Raw genomic sequence first — 15,960 nt, forward strand, 5'->3', positions numbered from 1 at the left:
GGCTGGGGCTGAGCAAAGCTAGGAGCCAGGACCTCAGTTCAGGCTTCCCACATGGGTGGCCAGAACTCAATTACTTGAGCCATCACTGCTGCCTTCCCAGGATCTATATTAGCAGGAAGCTGGAATCAGGAGCTGGAACTGGGAAATGAACCTGCCTACACAATGCATATTTTTAACATCAATTTTTGAGGGAAAGAACATAACAAGAACTTTTAACTTACATTGGAGAGTGATTTGTCACCTGCCTAAAAAAAAAAAAAAAAAAAGAAAGAAAATTAACTTAGGATTTGATTACATCCAGTACACAGGCAATAATCCACTATAATTTTACTATGGCACCTCAAACAGCTCAAAAGGGACATGCATTGTAACAACAAAACAAAAAATGCAGGACTGAAAATATCACATCATTCTTCCTTGCCCTAAAATCCTAGGGTATTCTTCTAATTGCAGGAGGGCCAGTATACTTGTCTATAATTAACTTCCAGGAAATATTTCTCCTCTTTCCATCTTTCATATCTGTTCTTTACCTATTACTGTCTTTCTATTACTATTACTATTACCTATTACTGTCTTACCTATTTCTGTTGATACATTTAAGAAAAGTTGAAGATGTTTGGTGTGCCCTGTGGTGTATTTCATTTTCTTTATTTACTTGTTAACCCATTGCTCGCTTGGTTCTAAGAAGGATTTAGAGTAGCTTACAAGGCACATAAAATATAGCAAAATACTGAGGGCTTACTCCTCTCCTATGGGTGGTGCACTGAGGGTTTTTTTAAATCAGTACCTAAGTGACAAGTGTAAATGGTGTAGTTTTTGGCCTGGATACATTATTCTTCAATGGGTGGCTGTTACACAGCAACCCCAACCCCAGACACCCCAAAATCCCTTGAGCATTAATAGTCTCTTTTCTCAAATGTCAAAATTATTTTCTTTTGAGAAATAAGTTGGTGATAACTACAATAAGCAATAAAATTAGAAACAAGGGTTATATGAACAAGACAAAAAATTTTTATGTATATTATTACAAGTCCGAGATTCTTCCCAAGCTAGGCTTATTTCTGAGAAGACCTCAACTTGGAATGAAGTAGTCACACTCACCAGAAGAGTTGGGGTGACAAACGTAAGGCAGGGGTTCTCCATGCCACCGTAAGGGAATGATGGGGGCAGGACCAGCAGGTCATACTGCCCCCACACATAGGGGCCTCCCAAATCTTCTGCGATTTTAAGCATCGATTCAGTCTGAAAAATGAATGCATAAATATTTGCATGTCGCATTACCATAATATCTTAAAAGCATATATTGCTTTTAAATTGAAATGATAAAAAACGTATGGACCAAAAATCCACATGAAACAAAACATCTATTTTTTCACCCTGTCACTTGAGTCCATCACATTTCACATTCAAAATTTTAACTCTATTGCCTACTGTGATTATTAAAAAAGGATCACTATAGAACCAACCTCAGAAAATTCGAAAGCAGACTTTTCCACCTGCTCTTTCTCAGACCACACCAAAGTTCTTGGGCCGATTTGCCTGAAAAATTAAAAAGATTAATAGAAAAGAAATTTAAGCAAATTACTCATCTGGGTTCTAGGAAAGATTTATTTTACTTTATTTTATTTTACTTTTAAAGCATTCTTTTTTTTAAAGATTTTATTTACTTGAGAGACAGAGTCATCACAGTGAGAGACAGAGACAGAGACAGAGACAGAAGTAGAGACGGAGGCCTTCCATCCACTGGTTCACTCCCCAGTTGGCTGCAATGGCCAGAGCTGCACTGATCCAAAGCCAGGAGCCAAGAGTTTCTTCCGGGTCTCCCATGCAGGTACAGGGGCTCAAGCACTTGGGTCATCTTCCTTTCCCCTCCCAGGCCATAGCAGAGAGCTAGACCAGAAGAGGAGCAGCCAGGACTAGAATCGGTGCCCATATAGGATGCCAGCACTACATGGAAAGGATTAACCTACTGCGCCACAGCGCCAGCCCCTCTAGGAAGGATTAAGACTTGTACACAAACCCTTATAGTGGGAGTGGATTTTCTGTAGGCATATGCAGAAGGGATGAGGGTAAGTGGCCTGAGAGACAAAGGCACCAGTGTATGTGCAGCCACAGACATGAGCTCCCTAAGCAGGCAGTCAAGGTCCAAGGAAAACACGGCATGAAGGACTTCCACAGTTAGCTTAGGGCTCTGGGGATCCAGTTTCCTCCTGCAGTCTCACAACTGTAGAAACCCAGTTGCAGCTCATAAGAGATTTTTCCAGATCAGAATACTTGTCTAAGAAGCAGCAAACGGAAAAGGAAGGATAAAAAATGGATGTTCCTTGAGGACATTTTTGCAAGTGAAGTAACAGTCACAAAAAGACAGAAACCATTTATGATTCTGCTTATATGAGGCATCTAAATAGTCAAATGTATAGGAAGAGAAAGCAAAAAGGCTAAAGGAGAGAGGAAAAGAGGAGTTGTTACTTAATGGTAAAAGAATTCAATGAAAAAGTTCTGGAGATCTGTTTTACCACCATCTGAATAGACTTAGCACCACTGAACTGCATATTAAAAATGACTGGGTAGTAAATTTTACATTTTTTACCACAATTAAAAAAGATAGGTCCGGTGTTTGGCTCAGAGGTTAAGGTGTCTCTTGGGATACTTGCATCTCATGTTGGAGTGCCTAGATTCAATTTGAGACCAGACTCCATTAGCTTCCTGTTAATGCACACCCTGGGAGGCAGCAGGTACCAGCTCAAGAAGCTGGGTCCCCACCACCCATGTGGGAGACCTACACTGAATTCTGGACTGGCTGTTGAGGGCACCTGGGAAATGAACCACTGGACAGAAGCCCGCGCTCTCTCTCTCTCTCTGCCTTTCAAATTAATAAAACAAATAAATACAATTCAAAACTTTAAAAGGTGATGAACAAGAAACAGGAAATAGAACTATATACTACAGTACTATGTATAGTACTAAAACACAAAAAGCATCTTTTTCACCTAAATTTCATTTAAAAATTTTTATCTAACACTAACCTCCAAACAGAAACTTCTCACTTGTTACCATGTAGTGGTCTCTAACTTTAATGTGCATACAAACGATCTGGGAAGTTGGTTAAAATATACTTTGATTCAGTACGTCTTGGGTAGGGCCCAGGAATGTTTTTCTGACCAACTTCCAGGTGATGCCAAAGCTACTGGTCTGCAGACCACACTGTGGGCAGCAACGGGAACGAGTGTCATCCCACAGAAGTTTAATGAGAACCACAAATGTACACATCTCTTATTTAATTCAAAATTGTTGGGGCCGGCATTATGGCAGTGAGTTAAGCTGCTGGTTGTGTTGTAGGCATCCCATATGAGTGATGGGTTTGAGTCCCAGCTGCTCCACTTCCAATCCACTTCCCTGCTAATGTGCCTGGGAAAGCAGTGGAAGATAGCCCAAGTGTCTGGGCCCCTGCTGCCCATGTGGGAGACCCAGATGGAGTTCTAGTCTCCTGGCCTTGCCTTGGCTCAGCCTTGACCAATGCAGCCATTTGAGGAGTAAACCAGTAGATGAAAGGTCAATCTCTCTCTGTCTCTTCCTCTCTCTCTCTGTAACTCTGCCTTTCAAATAAATAAAATAAGTCTTCAAAAAAAAAAAAAAAAAAAGAACAGTCTAGTAGCCACATTTAAAAGAAACAGATTGAGTCAGTTTTTCTAACAGGTATTTAACCCAAGTTAGGCAAAATATTAGCATTTCAACATGTCATCAGTATAAGAAATCATTAACAAAACACTCAAGATTGGTAACAGTGTCTTTAGTGCATCTCAGTTTGAATGAGCTGCCTTTCAGAAGCTCAGCAGCCTTGTGCGGCAGGTTAGTGCCAGTGGTAGCTGTACACACAGGCAGGTCTACACTGAAGGAGCTCCCGAGTCAGAGGGCTGAGGTGTGGGTCCCGGCTCCAACACTGTCTAGCGCTGTAACTGAGTTACTTACCAAAACTCACTGAGGTCAGTTTCCTCAATGGTAGAATAAGAACGGATAATTATATCTACTCCACAGAGTTCTGAGGATGCGAAGAGAGAATGTACGGGAGTTGGCACGTAAGGAGAGCTGTGACTGTCCGCTGCTGTGACGATTTTTGTAATTATTTAGCCTGGGCCTTTACATATGTAAGGTCTGTTAATCCTCACACGAATGATGCCTTTGAAGTGCACATTACTATTTCTTTTTTCCAGAGGAACAAAATGAGACTCCCAGAGGCTGCGGGTGGCCCGTGGATGGAGTCAGTAACTGCTGGAGCACGAATGTGAAACTGCGCCTGCCTCACTTCTTCCATGCCTGTTTTTCTAGCAATCTAAAGAAAGTAATTATGACTGACATTCTTAATTTTCAGTTTGGAAACCAGAACAAACAAAAAATTAAGAAGGAAGGCTACTCTAGTAATTGACAAAACGTCAACAAAGCATCTCACATTTCTGTAATACTTATCAGCTTCCAAGTGTTTTACCACCTGTTGTCTCATATAATCATGCTAGGAGGTAGGAAAGGCAGACAGCAGCCCTTCAAAGACGAGGGGAGGGAGACTACGGGAGGTGACATGCCCAAGTCTGCATAGAATCTAGCTCAGAGCATGTTCATTCTACAATACCTGGAAAATCTAAGAAGTAACTGATAACCATTTTTCAATGTAAAATGAATTTACTGCCTACATTTTAAAATCAAGTATGAATTTTTCCAGAGCTGGCAGCTTAGTATCTTGAGAAATTCCCAAATGATCTGCCAGTTAATCCCGACAGAGGTTCAAGATGCTTGAGGTTGGCTCTTTCCGCAAACTCAAGGTGTGCTCAAAAACTCACCTGCTTTCTAAAGCTCCGACAACTAAAGCAATCAGGTAGCAGGGTATCGGGACCTAAGGGGGCAAACACACAGACACCACACACTTACATTAGTGTTTAAAATGGATACAAGGCGCAACAATTCACCCTTAAAATTACCAAGTAAATTCGCTTTAAAATTTCCAACTATCAGTACCAATATTTTCTTTTTGTACCTCTCAGATAGTTCTCATTTTTAAGGAGCTGAAGAATTCAAAACTGTGATGCAGAATATTTCACAACATCTGTTTCCCGTTTTTACCATGAGGAAGAAAAGCTTCCGGCATAGGGGAAGCACGACTGTACATAGAATTAGAAGGTATGTTTTCAGCATTTCTCCAGCAGGAAATCACAAGAAGACAATTGTGTTTCTCCCTTATATTTTCTGTTTCTGTTCTCCTGAGTTTTAAAAAAATCGAACTTTTTTTTTTTTGTCTTTAACCTACACTGGTTTCATCTAGAGACATACAAAATAAGCCAGCATTAGGAGGACGCCAAAGTAGTGGGAGTATGGAACCACAGACACCGAGGTGGGAACAAAACGGTGTACTGTGAGGTCAGCTTAAAAAACCTCATAAACACACACACAGGCATGCACGTACAGTCTATTCATTAAAAGTCACAGACACAAGTCCAGCTACTAGCTACACAGGACCTGTAATTTACGGGACTACCACATGGTATTTTTCTGGTCTAAGATAGCTTTCTCATGTGTAAATACCCTCAGCAGCCATAAGCCCACCCTGTAGTACCAGGGTAGGTGAAAGTTAGAAACTGTAAAAAAAACGGGGAGCCTGCTACTAACCGGAATGAGGGAAAATGGAATCAGGCACACTCTCTGCTTAGCCACCTGCTTCTTCAATACGGCACTGCTGGTTAGTGGAACAAGATTCTCTAAAAATACACACACACACACACACACACACACACACACACATGAAATGAAGAAAAGAAAAGAAGCCAAAAGCTGCTTTCTAAATTCTAACCTACCTCAAAAGTAATTTTGCTCCCTGGATAGGGAAAAGCTAGTGGTAGTACTCCACTAACTACAAATAAAAATCTAGACCCTACGAGCTTACCTTTTGGCTGAATCGGTATATTTTCCTGCTTGGGTCTTCGGGGTCAGGTGCTTCTCCATCACGAATGGCACTCATAAGTGCCACCAGTTCTTTAGGGACAGACACCTAATTGAGAAGAAAAGTCATTTCTATTTAGAACTGAAAGGTTCTATGCACCTCAAATTATGTATGTAAAAGAACCGTTACGCCCTTCTTAACTGCCTACAGAATGAACAGATCAACTCAAAAGCTGTGTCCATGTCATCTTTGTAAATAGAATTAGCAATAGGTAAAACTGGCTTCCTTAAAAATGAACATGAAATATTCATCCGTGCATAACAGCGGAGTTTTGAAATAAACTGGATTTAGATCCCAGCTCTGCCCCTACTAACTGCAGACAAAGGACAACAGTCTCCCTGAGGCTTGGCTTTCCCACCAGACAAGAGTAAAACGACACAGATTTGCTGCAAGGAATAAATAATGTGAAGTGAGGGGCCCAGCACCATACTGGGCAATGGCAGCCAGCACCCTTGCTCCCCCCACACACACTCAAAACAAATGCAAAGGGACAGAAAATGCAGTTTCAAACATTTTTATATTTAAAACCTGCAACTGGACCCAACAAACAAAAACTTCAAGGGTAAATGTGAGAAACTGAAACTTAGTGCCCAAAAACAATAAAATAATTTTCCCTGAAAATCTGCATGGAAAGATCCTTATGGGGTGAGCCATATAGTACTTACGTGTATATCCTAGCTCTGTGATCCTGGAAGTTTTATTTTGAATAACAGCTAGCGTAAAGGACTGGCCCCTAGGTAGTAATGATCTAGCAAGCACCCACCCCAGGGCGTGCTGGGATTCGTGAGTATTCTTGCACGGCTCAGGACTCAAACACCATTAGGGACGCAGGCGCAGAAGGAGGAACGTTTCAATCAGTGCTGTAACAATCAGAAGCCTAGTGCTCAAGAGCAGGCAGGAGGTGATTTAGTTTCACCTCCTCCCTCCCCAGAGGCAGTGATGATGTATACAGGAGACCACTGAAGATGTGAGGCTGTACGCGTTGACCAAGGTCACACAGCCATTGGGTGGATAAGAACAGCACAGAAGCCTGGACTCTTTGCTTCCAAGTATAACACTCCACAGCACTACACTGGTGGTTTGGTTATAGGATGATGGCGGAGATCAAGAGGGTCAGTTCGTGTCTACAGCTTCGTCTTCATTCTATTTGCTTGGTCTAAGCAGACTGAGCCTCTGGGATGGTGTTTGTTTATTAATTATCATCCAGTTTCCCCCCTAATTATCAGCACCTACTTCAGGATTAAGTTGGAAGTGTATACATATGGAAAAGTCTGCAATATATGCCATTAGGACATCTACATAAATGTATATAGGCCTACAGAGGGCATTTACAGGAACTTGTAAATGCCAATTTTTCAAAGTTAAAAAAAGGGAAATGGTTCCTGAAGTCTTGGTTTTAGTTCCAGAATTCTTTTAAAAAGCAGAATGATACATATTTTCTTTTTTAACACTTGAGTTGTTTAAAACTGCCTTTAAAGCAGAGATTCAGAATGAGGTCTACAGCCTCATTTTTATATATCAAAAGCAGAATTCCATTGAGTTAAAATATTCCTAGCGGGGCCGGCGCCATGGCTCACTTGGTTAATCCTCTGCCTGCGGCACTGGCATCCCATGTGAGTGCCGGGTTCTAGTCCCGGTTGCTCCTCTTCCAGTCCAGCTCTCTGCTGTGGCCCAGAAAGGCAGTGGAAGATGGCCCAAGTGCTTGGTCTCCATGTGGGAGACCAGAGGAGGCACCTGGCTCCTGGCTTCAGATCAGCGCAGCACTGGCCGTGGCAGCCATTTGGGAGGTGAACCAACGGAAGGAAGACCTTTCTCTCTGACTGTCTCTCTCTCTCACTGTCTAACTCTGTCAAATTAAAAAAAATAAAAAATAAAAAAAATATTTCTAGCTCTAAAGATTCGGTTGTCACATTTTGTTTGTTTGTTTGTTTAAATATTTATCTATTTTTTTGAAAGGCAGAGTTACAAGGAGAAAGAGAGAGAGAGGTCTTCCATCTGCTAGTTCACTCCCCAATTGGCCACAATGGATGGAGCTAGGCTGATCCAAAGCCAGAACCCAGGAGCTTCTTCCAGGTCTCCCATGTGGGTGCAGCAGCCCAAGGACTTGGGCCATCTTCTACTGCTATCCCAGGCCATAGCAGAGAGCTGGATTGGAAGTGGAACAGCCGGGACTCGAACCAGCACCCATATGGGATGCCAGCACTGCAGGTGATGACTTTACCCACTAAGCCACAGCACCAGCCCCCAGTCGTCGTCTTTATTTACCACTGACACCACGCTGATGTAATCGGATCATTCACTTCAGTCAATAACGTGTAGCCTTTACCTCTGCGGTGTAGGTGAGTTTCACAGAAGGGGTGTCCTGGCAAGGAAGAATCGCTCTGCAGTGGATGGCCTGGGAGGGGAGGAAGAAAAACAACAGCTGTTTCCCTTTCTTAGAAATCAGTTATTCAGATATCATGAAAACTGAAGCACTGCTCTTTTCACATATTCGTTTTATAAATAAAAACAGGCCTTTTGGGATCTTTTAAAGTAGCAAAAATGGATTTGTAGATTTAAAAAAATCAATTTCCCATTTTAGTCTATAGGCAACCCTCCCATTTCAGTGGAAGCTTGAAGCACAGAGTCCAGCCGTGTGATCCTGCTCGATGCTCTGAACACCAGCAGTGCCCAGCAGGCGGCTCTCAGGAGGCCTGAGGTTAAAAGCGCTGCTCGTGACAGGAGTGCGGGCACCACAGCACACCACACCATCCTGGACAGGCACTAGGAACACGGGCCGCTGAGCCCTACAATAAAGCAACTTGCTTGCTTTCTCTTATTGTTTTAACATCAAATCCCATTTTTGCTTTTTCCTGGTGGGTTACTGATCTAATGGGGGTGCCAGCATTCTAATGAACTCAGCTTGAGAAATGTTGCTAACATCTGGACATTTCAATCTTGCAGCAAATTTTGAGGCAAAAACAGGAAGAAAAGAAAAAGAGAAGGAAGAGTTTCGCTCAACACCGTCTAGACATATTAATTCACATAATGTGCAAAGTATTTCTGTTTCCACAGTAACCTATCATTAACACTGGTAGCCATCAAGAAAACCTAGAGGGATGGGCATCTGGTCTAGCAGTTAAGATGTCCACATCACATACTGGAGTGCTTGGCTTTGAGCCTGAGCTCCACTCTCAACTCCAATTTTCTGCTAACGGGCACCCTGGGAGGCAGCAGGGGATGGCCCCATAGGTAGGACTCTGACACCCACCTGGGAAACAGACTGAGTTCTCAACTCCTGGCTTCAGCCTGGCTCAGCCACAGCCACTGTGGGCACCTGGGGGCTGAGCCAGTAGATGGGAGCTCATCTCTCTCTTTCCATAAAATAAAATAATATAAGACCATTATGACCAGAGCACCTCTGATTTTATACTCTAGCCTTTATAAGTAAGTCTGTTTACTGCTGGTAAACAAATGAAACTCAGGTTCTTTGAGAGCTTAAAGGAAACCTGATACTATCACCCCTCTCTGAAGCTCTTATAAATCATAGGTTTATTTTATTCCAACTCAAAGTTCCTTAAATCTCCCAAACTCCAGCTCCTTCACTTCAGTTTTAGAAAATTTTCTAAGGATACAGGCTTCAAAATGACCCAAGCTGGATTAGGTAGGACTAAAAGAATCACTTGATTCTCTCTCACAAAACAGTTTCAAGACCAGGCCTGTACGGCTCCTTTAGTGTTCAATAGTGGGGTGGCATTTCAACTGTTGTTGACAATAGGAAACGCACATTTCAAGTTTACATCCTTGGGACTCACAAATCTTATATTTCTTGCTAACTTTAGCTTATTGACATTCTATATGAAATACTGACTGGAAAGCAGACATTTCTTTTCTTTTTTCTTTTTTTTTTTTTTTTTTGACAGGCAGAGTGGATAGTGAGAGAGAGAAACAGAGAGAAAGGTCTTCCTTTTGCCGTTGGTTCACCCTCCAATGGCCGTCACGGTTGGTGTGGTCGCACACTGCACTAATCTGAAGGCAGGAGCCAGGTGCTTCTCCTGGTCTCCCATGGGGTGCAGGGCCCAAGCACTTGGGCCATCCTCCACTGCACTCCCAGGCCACAGCAGATAGCTGGCCTGGAAGAAGGGCAACCGGGACAGAATCCGGTGCCCTGACTGGGACTAGAACCCAGTGTGCCAGCGCCACTAGGTGGAGGATTAGCCTATTGAGCTGCGGCGCCAGCCGAAAGCAGACATTTCTAAGAGCCAGAGGGGCAACTTTGTAAATGACTGCCCCAGAACACTGGCTCTCTTCCAGATCACTCAACTGAAGCTTCTGGGATTAAAAAGATATTTCAAGCGGCCAGAGAAAACAAACATGTCTAAAGCATGTGCCAATGTGGCTTCATTTGTGATCCACTTGCAACCGAACTGGAGTCCTACATGACATCTATCACACAGGAGTGAATGTCAGGATGACTGAATACGCAGAGTACATATTTCAATGGAGAGACAGTAAATGTTTAATAATGTGAGTCCCTTTCATCATGAGTAACTTGATTATTAGCAGAATTAGGTCTTTTTTCTTTCAGAAAACAGTTTGACACTTTTATAATCTTAGTGACAGATTGTCTCTGATTATGGCTTTTTATCCTTAATTATATATATATATATATATATACATATACATACATACATATTAGTAAATGTGTAATAAAAATCTAGAAAGGCTCCATTCTAAACCCAATAGTAGTTACTTCTGAGTAATAATGTCCAGAGTTGTTTAGGAACCTGATCTTATACTTTCCACTTCTTTAGCATGTTTCATAACCAGTACCTTACTTTTGTTTTATTAATCTTTTCCTTTCATTTTATGATCATACACCTAGCGCCCACTCTATGGCATGTTCTAGGTTCTAGGAATATAAAAAAAAAACCTAGATAATATAATTTAGATAAACACATTTCCAATTAAAAGATTATTTTTCAAAATAACACACAAATGTGTTAATAGCAAGAGATACAAATGAAACTATGCAACTTTTGTAGTATAAAGTAAACACTATATAAAATAAGATCCACACATTCATAAGACCGCTATCCATCTTGTTTGATGAAACTGCACGTGCTGGGAACTTTCTGTCCAATAAATCACCCTGGAATGCTTTTTACCTGGCACTGACTGAAGAGATACGGGTGCTCCTTCCCAGAGGTTTGTTCAGGAGTGAGCCACTGAAGAGCAGAAGAGTTTGGAGATGTCTCAAAAGAAATTTCTATCACAACTTCTTGATTTCTGTATGAGATAAAAAAAATCTATTAGAGTATAATTCTTCCTGATTAAAATTTATAATACATATAGTGAATAATATAAACTCATAATACATGGAGTCTTCAAAAAGTTCATGGGAAATGAGTATTATGAAAAAACTATGCATGGATTCCCAAAATTTTGGCACCAAAATAAATTAACATTTAATTTTGTTTTTCAATGAACTTCATTTTTAAATAGATTTATTTTATCTGTTTGAAAGGCAGAGTAACAGGGAGGGAGAGACAGAGCTCTTTCATCGCTGACTGACTCCCCAGATGGCCTGGTAGTCCTGGCTGGGCCAGGCTGAACTGCATCCTGGTCTCCCGTGTGGGTGGCAGGGGCCCAAATACTTAGGCCATCTTCTGCTGCCTTTTCAGGCACATGAGCAGGGAGCTGGATCAGAAGTGGAGCAGCCGGGACTGGAACTGGCACCCTAATATGGGATGCCAGTGTTGCAGGAGGCAGCTTAACTTGCTGTGCCACAACGCCAGCCATTCCCAAGAACTTTTTGAAGTACGCTTGTGTGTACGGTAAATGACAGAAAGAATACTGCATGCGATCTCATTATGGACTGAGAGTAAGTTGTAGTGCCAAACCCTTGGATAAGTTTGCCTGTTGGCTTTCCTGTGGCAGTGCCTGCCTGTGTGGTTTTTTTCACTCTACCATGCTAACTGCTAATGAAGACGTAAGGAGCTAACATTAGCTGAGTATCTCCCAGTGTGTCACACACTTCGTGTCACCATTTGGTCTTTTATGACAGTTGGAAAGTGAAAAAATAATTTTGGAACTTCAGCTACCACCATGGTAGGTGCAGATGCATGCATAGAGCAGTGCTAGTCTGTAAACTTGCTGGTCCACAACAGCTAAGTCAAGAGATGGAGAGTACTCAGAACCTTCGAGAGGATTTGTTACGTCTGCTGAACTTAGTGATAAACACATGTGTGCTTGATTTTGTCTCTTCTCTCTAGTCCTTCATGTAGATTGTATTTTACTGAAGTTTATCAATCTCCTACAGAGTGGAGCCCACAAAAACGACCTCTTCCTTGCAGATCCTTTCAGAAGCACCAACGAGGAGGAAACAGCAAGAGCTCTGGGCACCAATCGCCCTGCCTGTGTCTGATCCAGACTGTAACACCTGCTGGAGCTGTGAACCTGGGCAAAGTATTTACCCTCCCTATGACACAGTTTTTTCATCTGTAGAATGGGGTTATGCCTGGGGGGTTTCTTTCTGCTTTTTAAAGGGGCGAAGAAGGCGTGAAAACATGGCTGCTGAAAGGTGAGGGGTCACCCTTGTTCCAGACCAACGGTTTTCACTCCTCTGCCCCCCACCCAGGTATAATCAAGAGAAGGCAGACACTCCCAATATGGCAATTCTGCCTGGTTCTTCCTTGAGTAAATTATTTTATTTCTGCTATTTCCTTTCCTAATTGATAAAGTACAGATCATACTGCATAGGATTACTATAAAGATCATACGGAAATGCATCTAAAGCATGTATCCAAAAGCAGTACATAGCAACAGCACAGTCATTATTGTTACTGACATTATTACTGTTGTTCCACTAACAAAAGGAGCTGGGCTCTGGGGCAAGACTGAGGAACATGCAGCTTGCGAAAGCTCCCCAGGTTCTCTCCAAATACTTCCTGATGATGTCTCTCTAGGCATTGGTAAAATGATGAGGATTAAAGAAGTAACAGTTACCCAAAGTCCTGGTCTTGAGTATTTCAGACAATGAATCTCCTTGGTATCTTAAGAATAGATAATTTTTGCTATAAGCTTCAATTTGAACAGATCAGTAGGAGTGGTATACCAACAGCTACATATCCACAAATGAAACAAGGGAAAGGAGAACTGTCCAAATTACTTAAAATTATTTCTCGTTATTCAGGTATGAAAGAGAAAGAAGATAACATTCATACTTGCTCAGAGCAATAGGAAGAGAGATTTCCATCGGTGATCCTTTGTAACTTTGTCTTTCTCCAAGAGCATATTTGACTTCTTGCCCATTAATCACCACTTTTTCTATGGTGAGGTCCTTGGTATCCAAAGTCTAAAATTAAATTAATATTTTAAATAATAAGAAATAGTTTTCACATCATAAAAAAAACTAGTATTAGATAAGGGCTAACTGCAATAATTACAGAGTAAAACAAGCTGCTTATGGAGAATAAACTATAGAGGAAATTCTAGGAATTAAAAGAGTTGAAAGTGAATCTAGGTTTCATACTTCCAGGCTTAAACTTCCTGAAAATTTCTAGGTTTTAAGATTTGTATTACATATATATATATATAAAAATATATATAAAATACATACATATATATGTATTTCATTTTACTGAATGCATGTATTTTATATATATGTTATATATGTAATGTAATTCTGGCACAATCACACAAATTTGGGGCTTTAAGTAAAAGTCAAATCTAAATCAAAATGTCTTCAATTCTGTCTACTTAATTTCTCTCATATGAAGAACTACACCTATAACTCTGATTCCTCAATGTATCTTATCATTTCTTCCTGGAACTCAGAGTCCAGTCCCATAGTGTACTCCCAAATACAGTATACTCACTTGAGTATAGTATACTCCTAAAGTGTTGTTTCAAATCTCCCAAAATTAAACCAAATCTGGCATTTCTCAGGCACATAAGCAGACTGTACTCATACATCATTGTTGTACATCTAGAAAGCCCAACCTCATACAGCAACTCTGAACAAACGACCCTGCAGACTACACCTACTTGCCATGGCCAGCAAAGGCTAATGTTTTGGGGAGGAAGGGGTGGGGGAACCAAGTGTCTGAGTATTTCCTGAGTACTAGAAACCATACCCTTTCATTACCTCTCAACTAATCATGCTGCAGAATGTTCAACCTTTCTACGCTACAAAACTGCTTCTAAACAACCGAAACAACAAGCCTCACATATTATTTCTGGAACTTCTTGATGACCCATCTACCCACTCCTTCCTTTCTCCTTTTCTTAAATTCCAAAGACAACTGTGGTTGCTACTCCCACTTCCTCACCATTTACTCTATCCTTCCCCCTCCTCAATATGGTCTCTGGCTCCATTGCTAGAGAAGCGCAGTCCCTCTGGTCAACTAGGTCTTTTCTGTCCAACAACTTTGGCCTCTGACTATGGACCACGCCATTGGGTTGAACCCCCTTCCTTGGCTTCTCTGCCTTTACGTATAAACATTCTCCTACTTGCCTAATGCTTTTTCCTTCCCTTCTTTCAAACATGGATGTAGCCCAATGATCTAGCATTGGTTCTTTTTCTTATCATATTCTTCACTCCCTAGTTCTCCCGCCACATCTTCAGATAGTTTCACCATGCAAACGACTGCCAGTCTACAGCTGTATCACCACCCCTCCCCCAGTATGCCAGCCAAACAGCTTTACTTGCTCACTCAACATTTTCATGGGAAGTATCAATTCATATTCAACAGGCTTATAAAAATGAAGCCATCATTATGCCCTAAGCCAGTTCTTTCCTGTTTCCTTGACTCTGTTCATAAAACTCAAGGTAAGTAAGGTTTCATACAAATAATACACAGTGATCTCACGTAGCCAGTCAGAAAGTTGTATTTTTTCCCTTCAAACTGTTTTCATATTTACCTTTCTTTCCTTCTACCTCCTTCCTAGGTAAGGCCAGGGCCTATCAGGACTCCCTCCTACCTCATCTCCCTGTCTTTGGCATCTGCCTTCCTTTTCCTGAATCTGACCTGGAAAAGCATGGGGGGCTGGAATGCCAAGAAACACTCATTTCCCAACAGCTTCTCTTATATTCGCTAACCATGGGTGATAAGCTCAAGAAAAGAGTCACAAAGGTAATCATTAAGTTTCATTCCTACCTCTCTAGATTCAATTTTTGCTTGGGATGAAATTTCTATCCTGGTCTAATTTTCTTTTTCTTATTTTCAGGGAAGCCCAATGTGTTATGAGCATCATCTGTTTCCCTCCTAATGGGCGATCATTTCTTCCAGGTTATTTTCTTTTTGGGGTACCTCAACCATTACTGTTTCTCTAAATTAGAACTGGCTTATCTTCCAGCACTTGTCTATCCAGAATATAGGGGAAGTATCTTACTAAGACTAATAGAGTGAATGGGCATTTAGCCTAGGACCTGAGTTAAATTCCTGCCTCTGGCTCCCAACTCCAGCTTCCTGCTTATGCAGACCCTGGGAAACAGCGGAGGCTCAAGTCACCACTGAGTTCCTGCTGCCCACATGGGAGGTCCGAGACTGCGTTTTGGCTCCTGGCTCCAGTTGAGTCCAGCCCTGGCTATTGCACGAATTTGGGGAATAAATCAGAGGATGAAAAGAAGTGCCTCTGCCTCTCGAATAATTAAAAAATTTTGAAAACCAGATATTTGGCCAGCACCGCAGCTCACTAGGCTAATCCTCCACCTGAGGCACTGGCACCCTGGGTTCTAGTCCTGGTTGGGGCTCCGGATTCTGTCCCGGTTGCTCCTCTTCCAGGCCAGCTCTCTGCTGTGGCCCGGGAGTGCAGTGGAGGATGGCCCAAGTGCTTGGGCCCTGCACCCACATAGGAGACCAAGAGGAAGTGCCTGGCTCCTGGCTTCGGATCGGCGCAGTGTGCCGGCCGTAGCGCGCCATTTAGGGGGTGAACCAACGGAAGGAAGACCTTTCTGTTTCTCTCTCTCACTGTTTATATCTCTGTCAAAA

General features: G+C 41.9%; 1 protein-coding gene across 2 annotated transcripts in view; it reads right to left on the reverse strand.

Annotated features, from left to right (window-relative positions):
• The window catches only part of LTA4H (leukotriene A4 hydrolase), a 40,078-nt gene that overhangs the window by 18,542 nt on the left and 5,576 nt on the right, over positions 1-15,960 (reverse strand). For both annotated transcript variants that reach the window (XM_008256915.5, XM_002711212.6), the window contains exons 2-9: positions 13,192-13,322; positions 11,134-11,254; positions 8,313-8,381; positions 5,930-6,034; positions 4,833-4,885; positions 1,467-1,539; positions 1,102-1,242; positions 222-245 (exon numbers count right to left, since the gene is read on the reverse strand). In XM_008256915.5, coding sequence (XP_008255137.1) covers positions 222-245; positions 1,102-1,242; positions 1,467-1,539; positions 4,833-4,885; positions 5,930-6,034; positions 8,313-8,381; positions 11,134-11,254; positions 13,192-13,322 — 717 coding nt within the window. The remainder of the gene's footprint in view (positions 1-221; positions 246-1,101; positions 1,243-1,466; positions 1,540-4,832; positions 4,886-5,929; positions 6,035-8,312; positions 8,382-11,133; positions 11,255-13,191; positions 13,323-15,960) is intronic.

This window comes from Oryctolagus cuniculus, chromosome 11, assembly GCF_051225735.1.
Source record: "Oryctolagus cuniculus isolate XC-2025 breed Fujian yellow rabbit chromosome 11, ASM5122573v1, whole genome shotgun sequence".
Lineage (NCBI taxonomy): Eukaryota > Metazoa > Chordata > Mammalia > Lagomorpha > Leporidae > Oryctolagus > Oryctolagus cuniculus.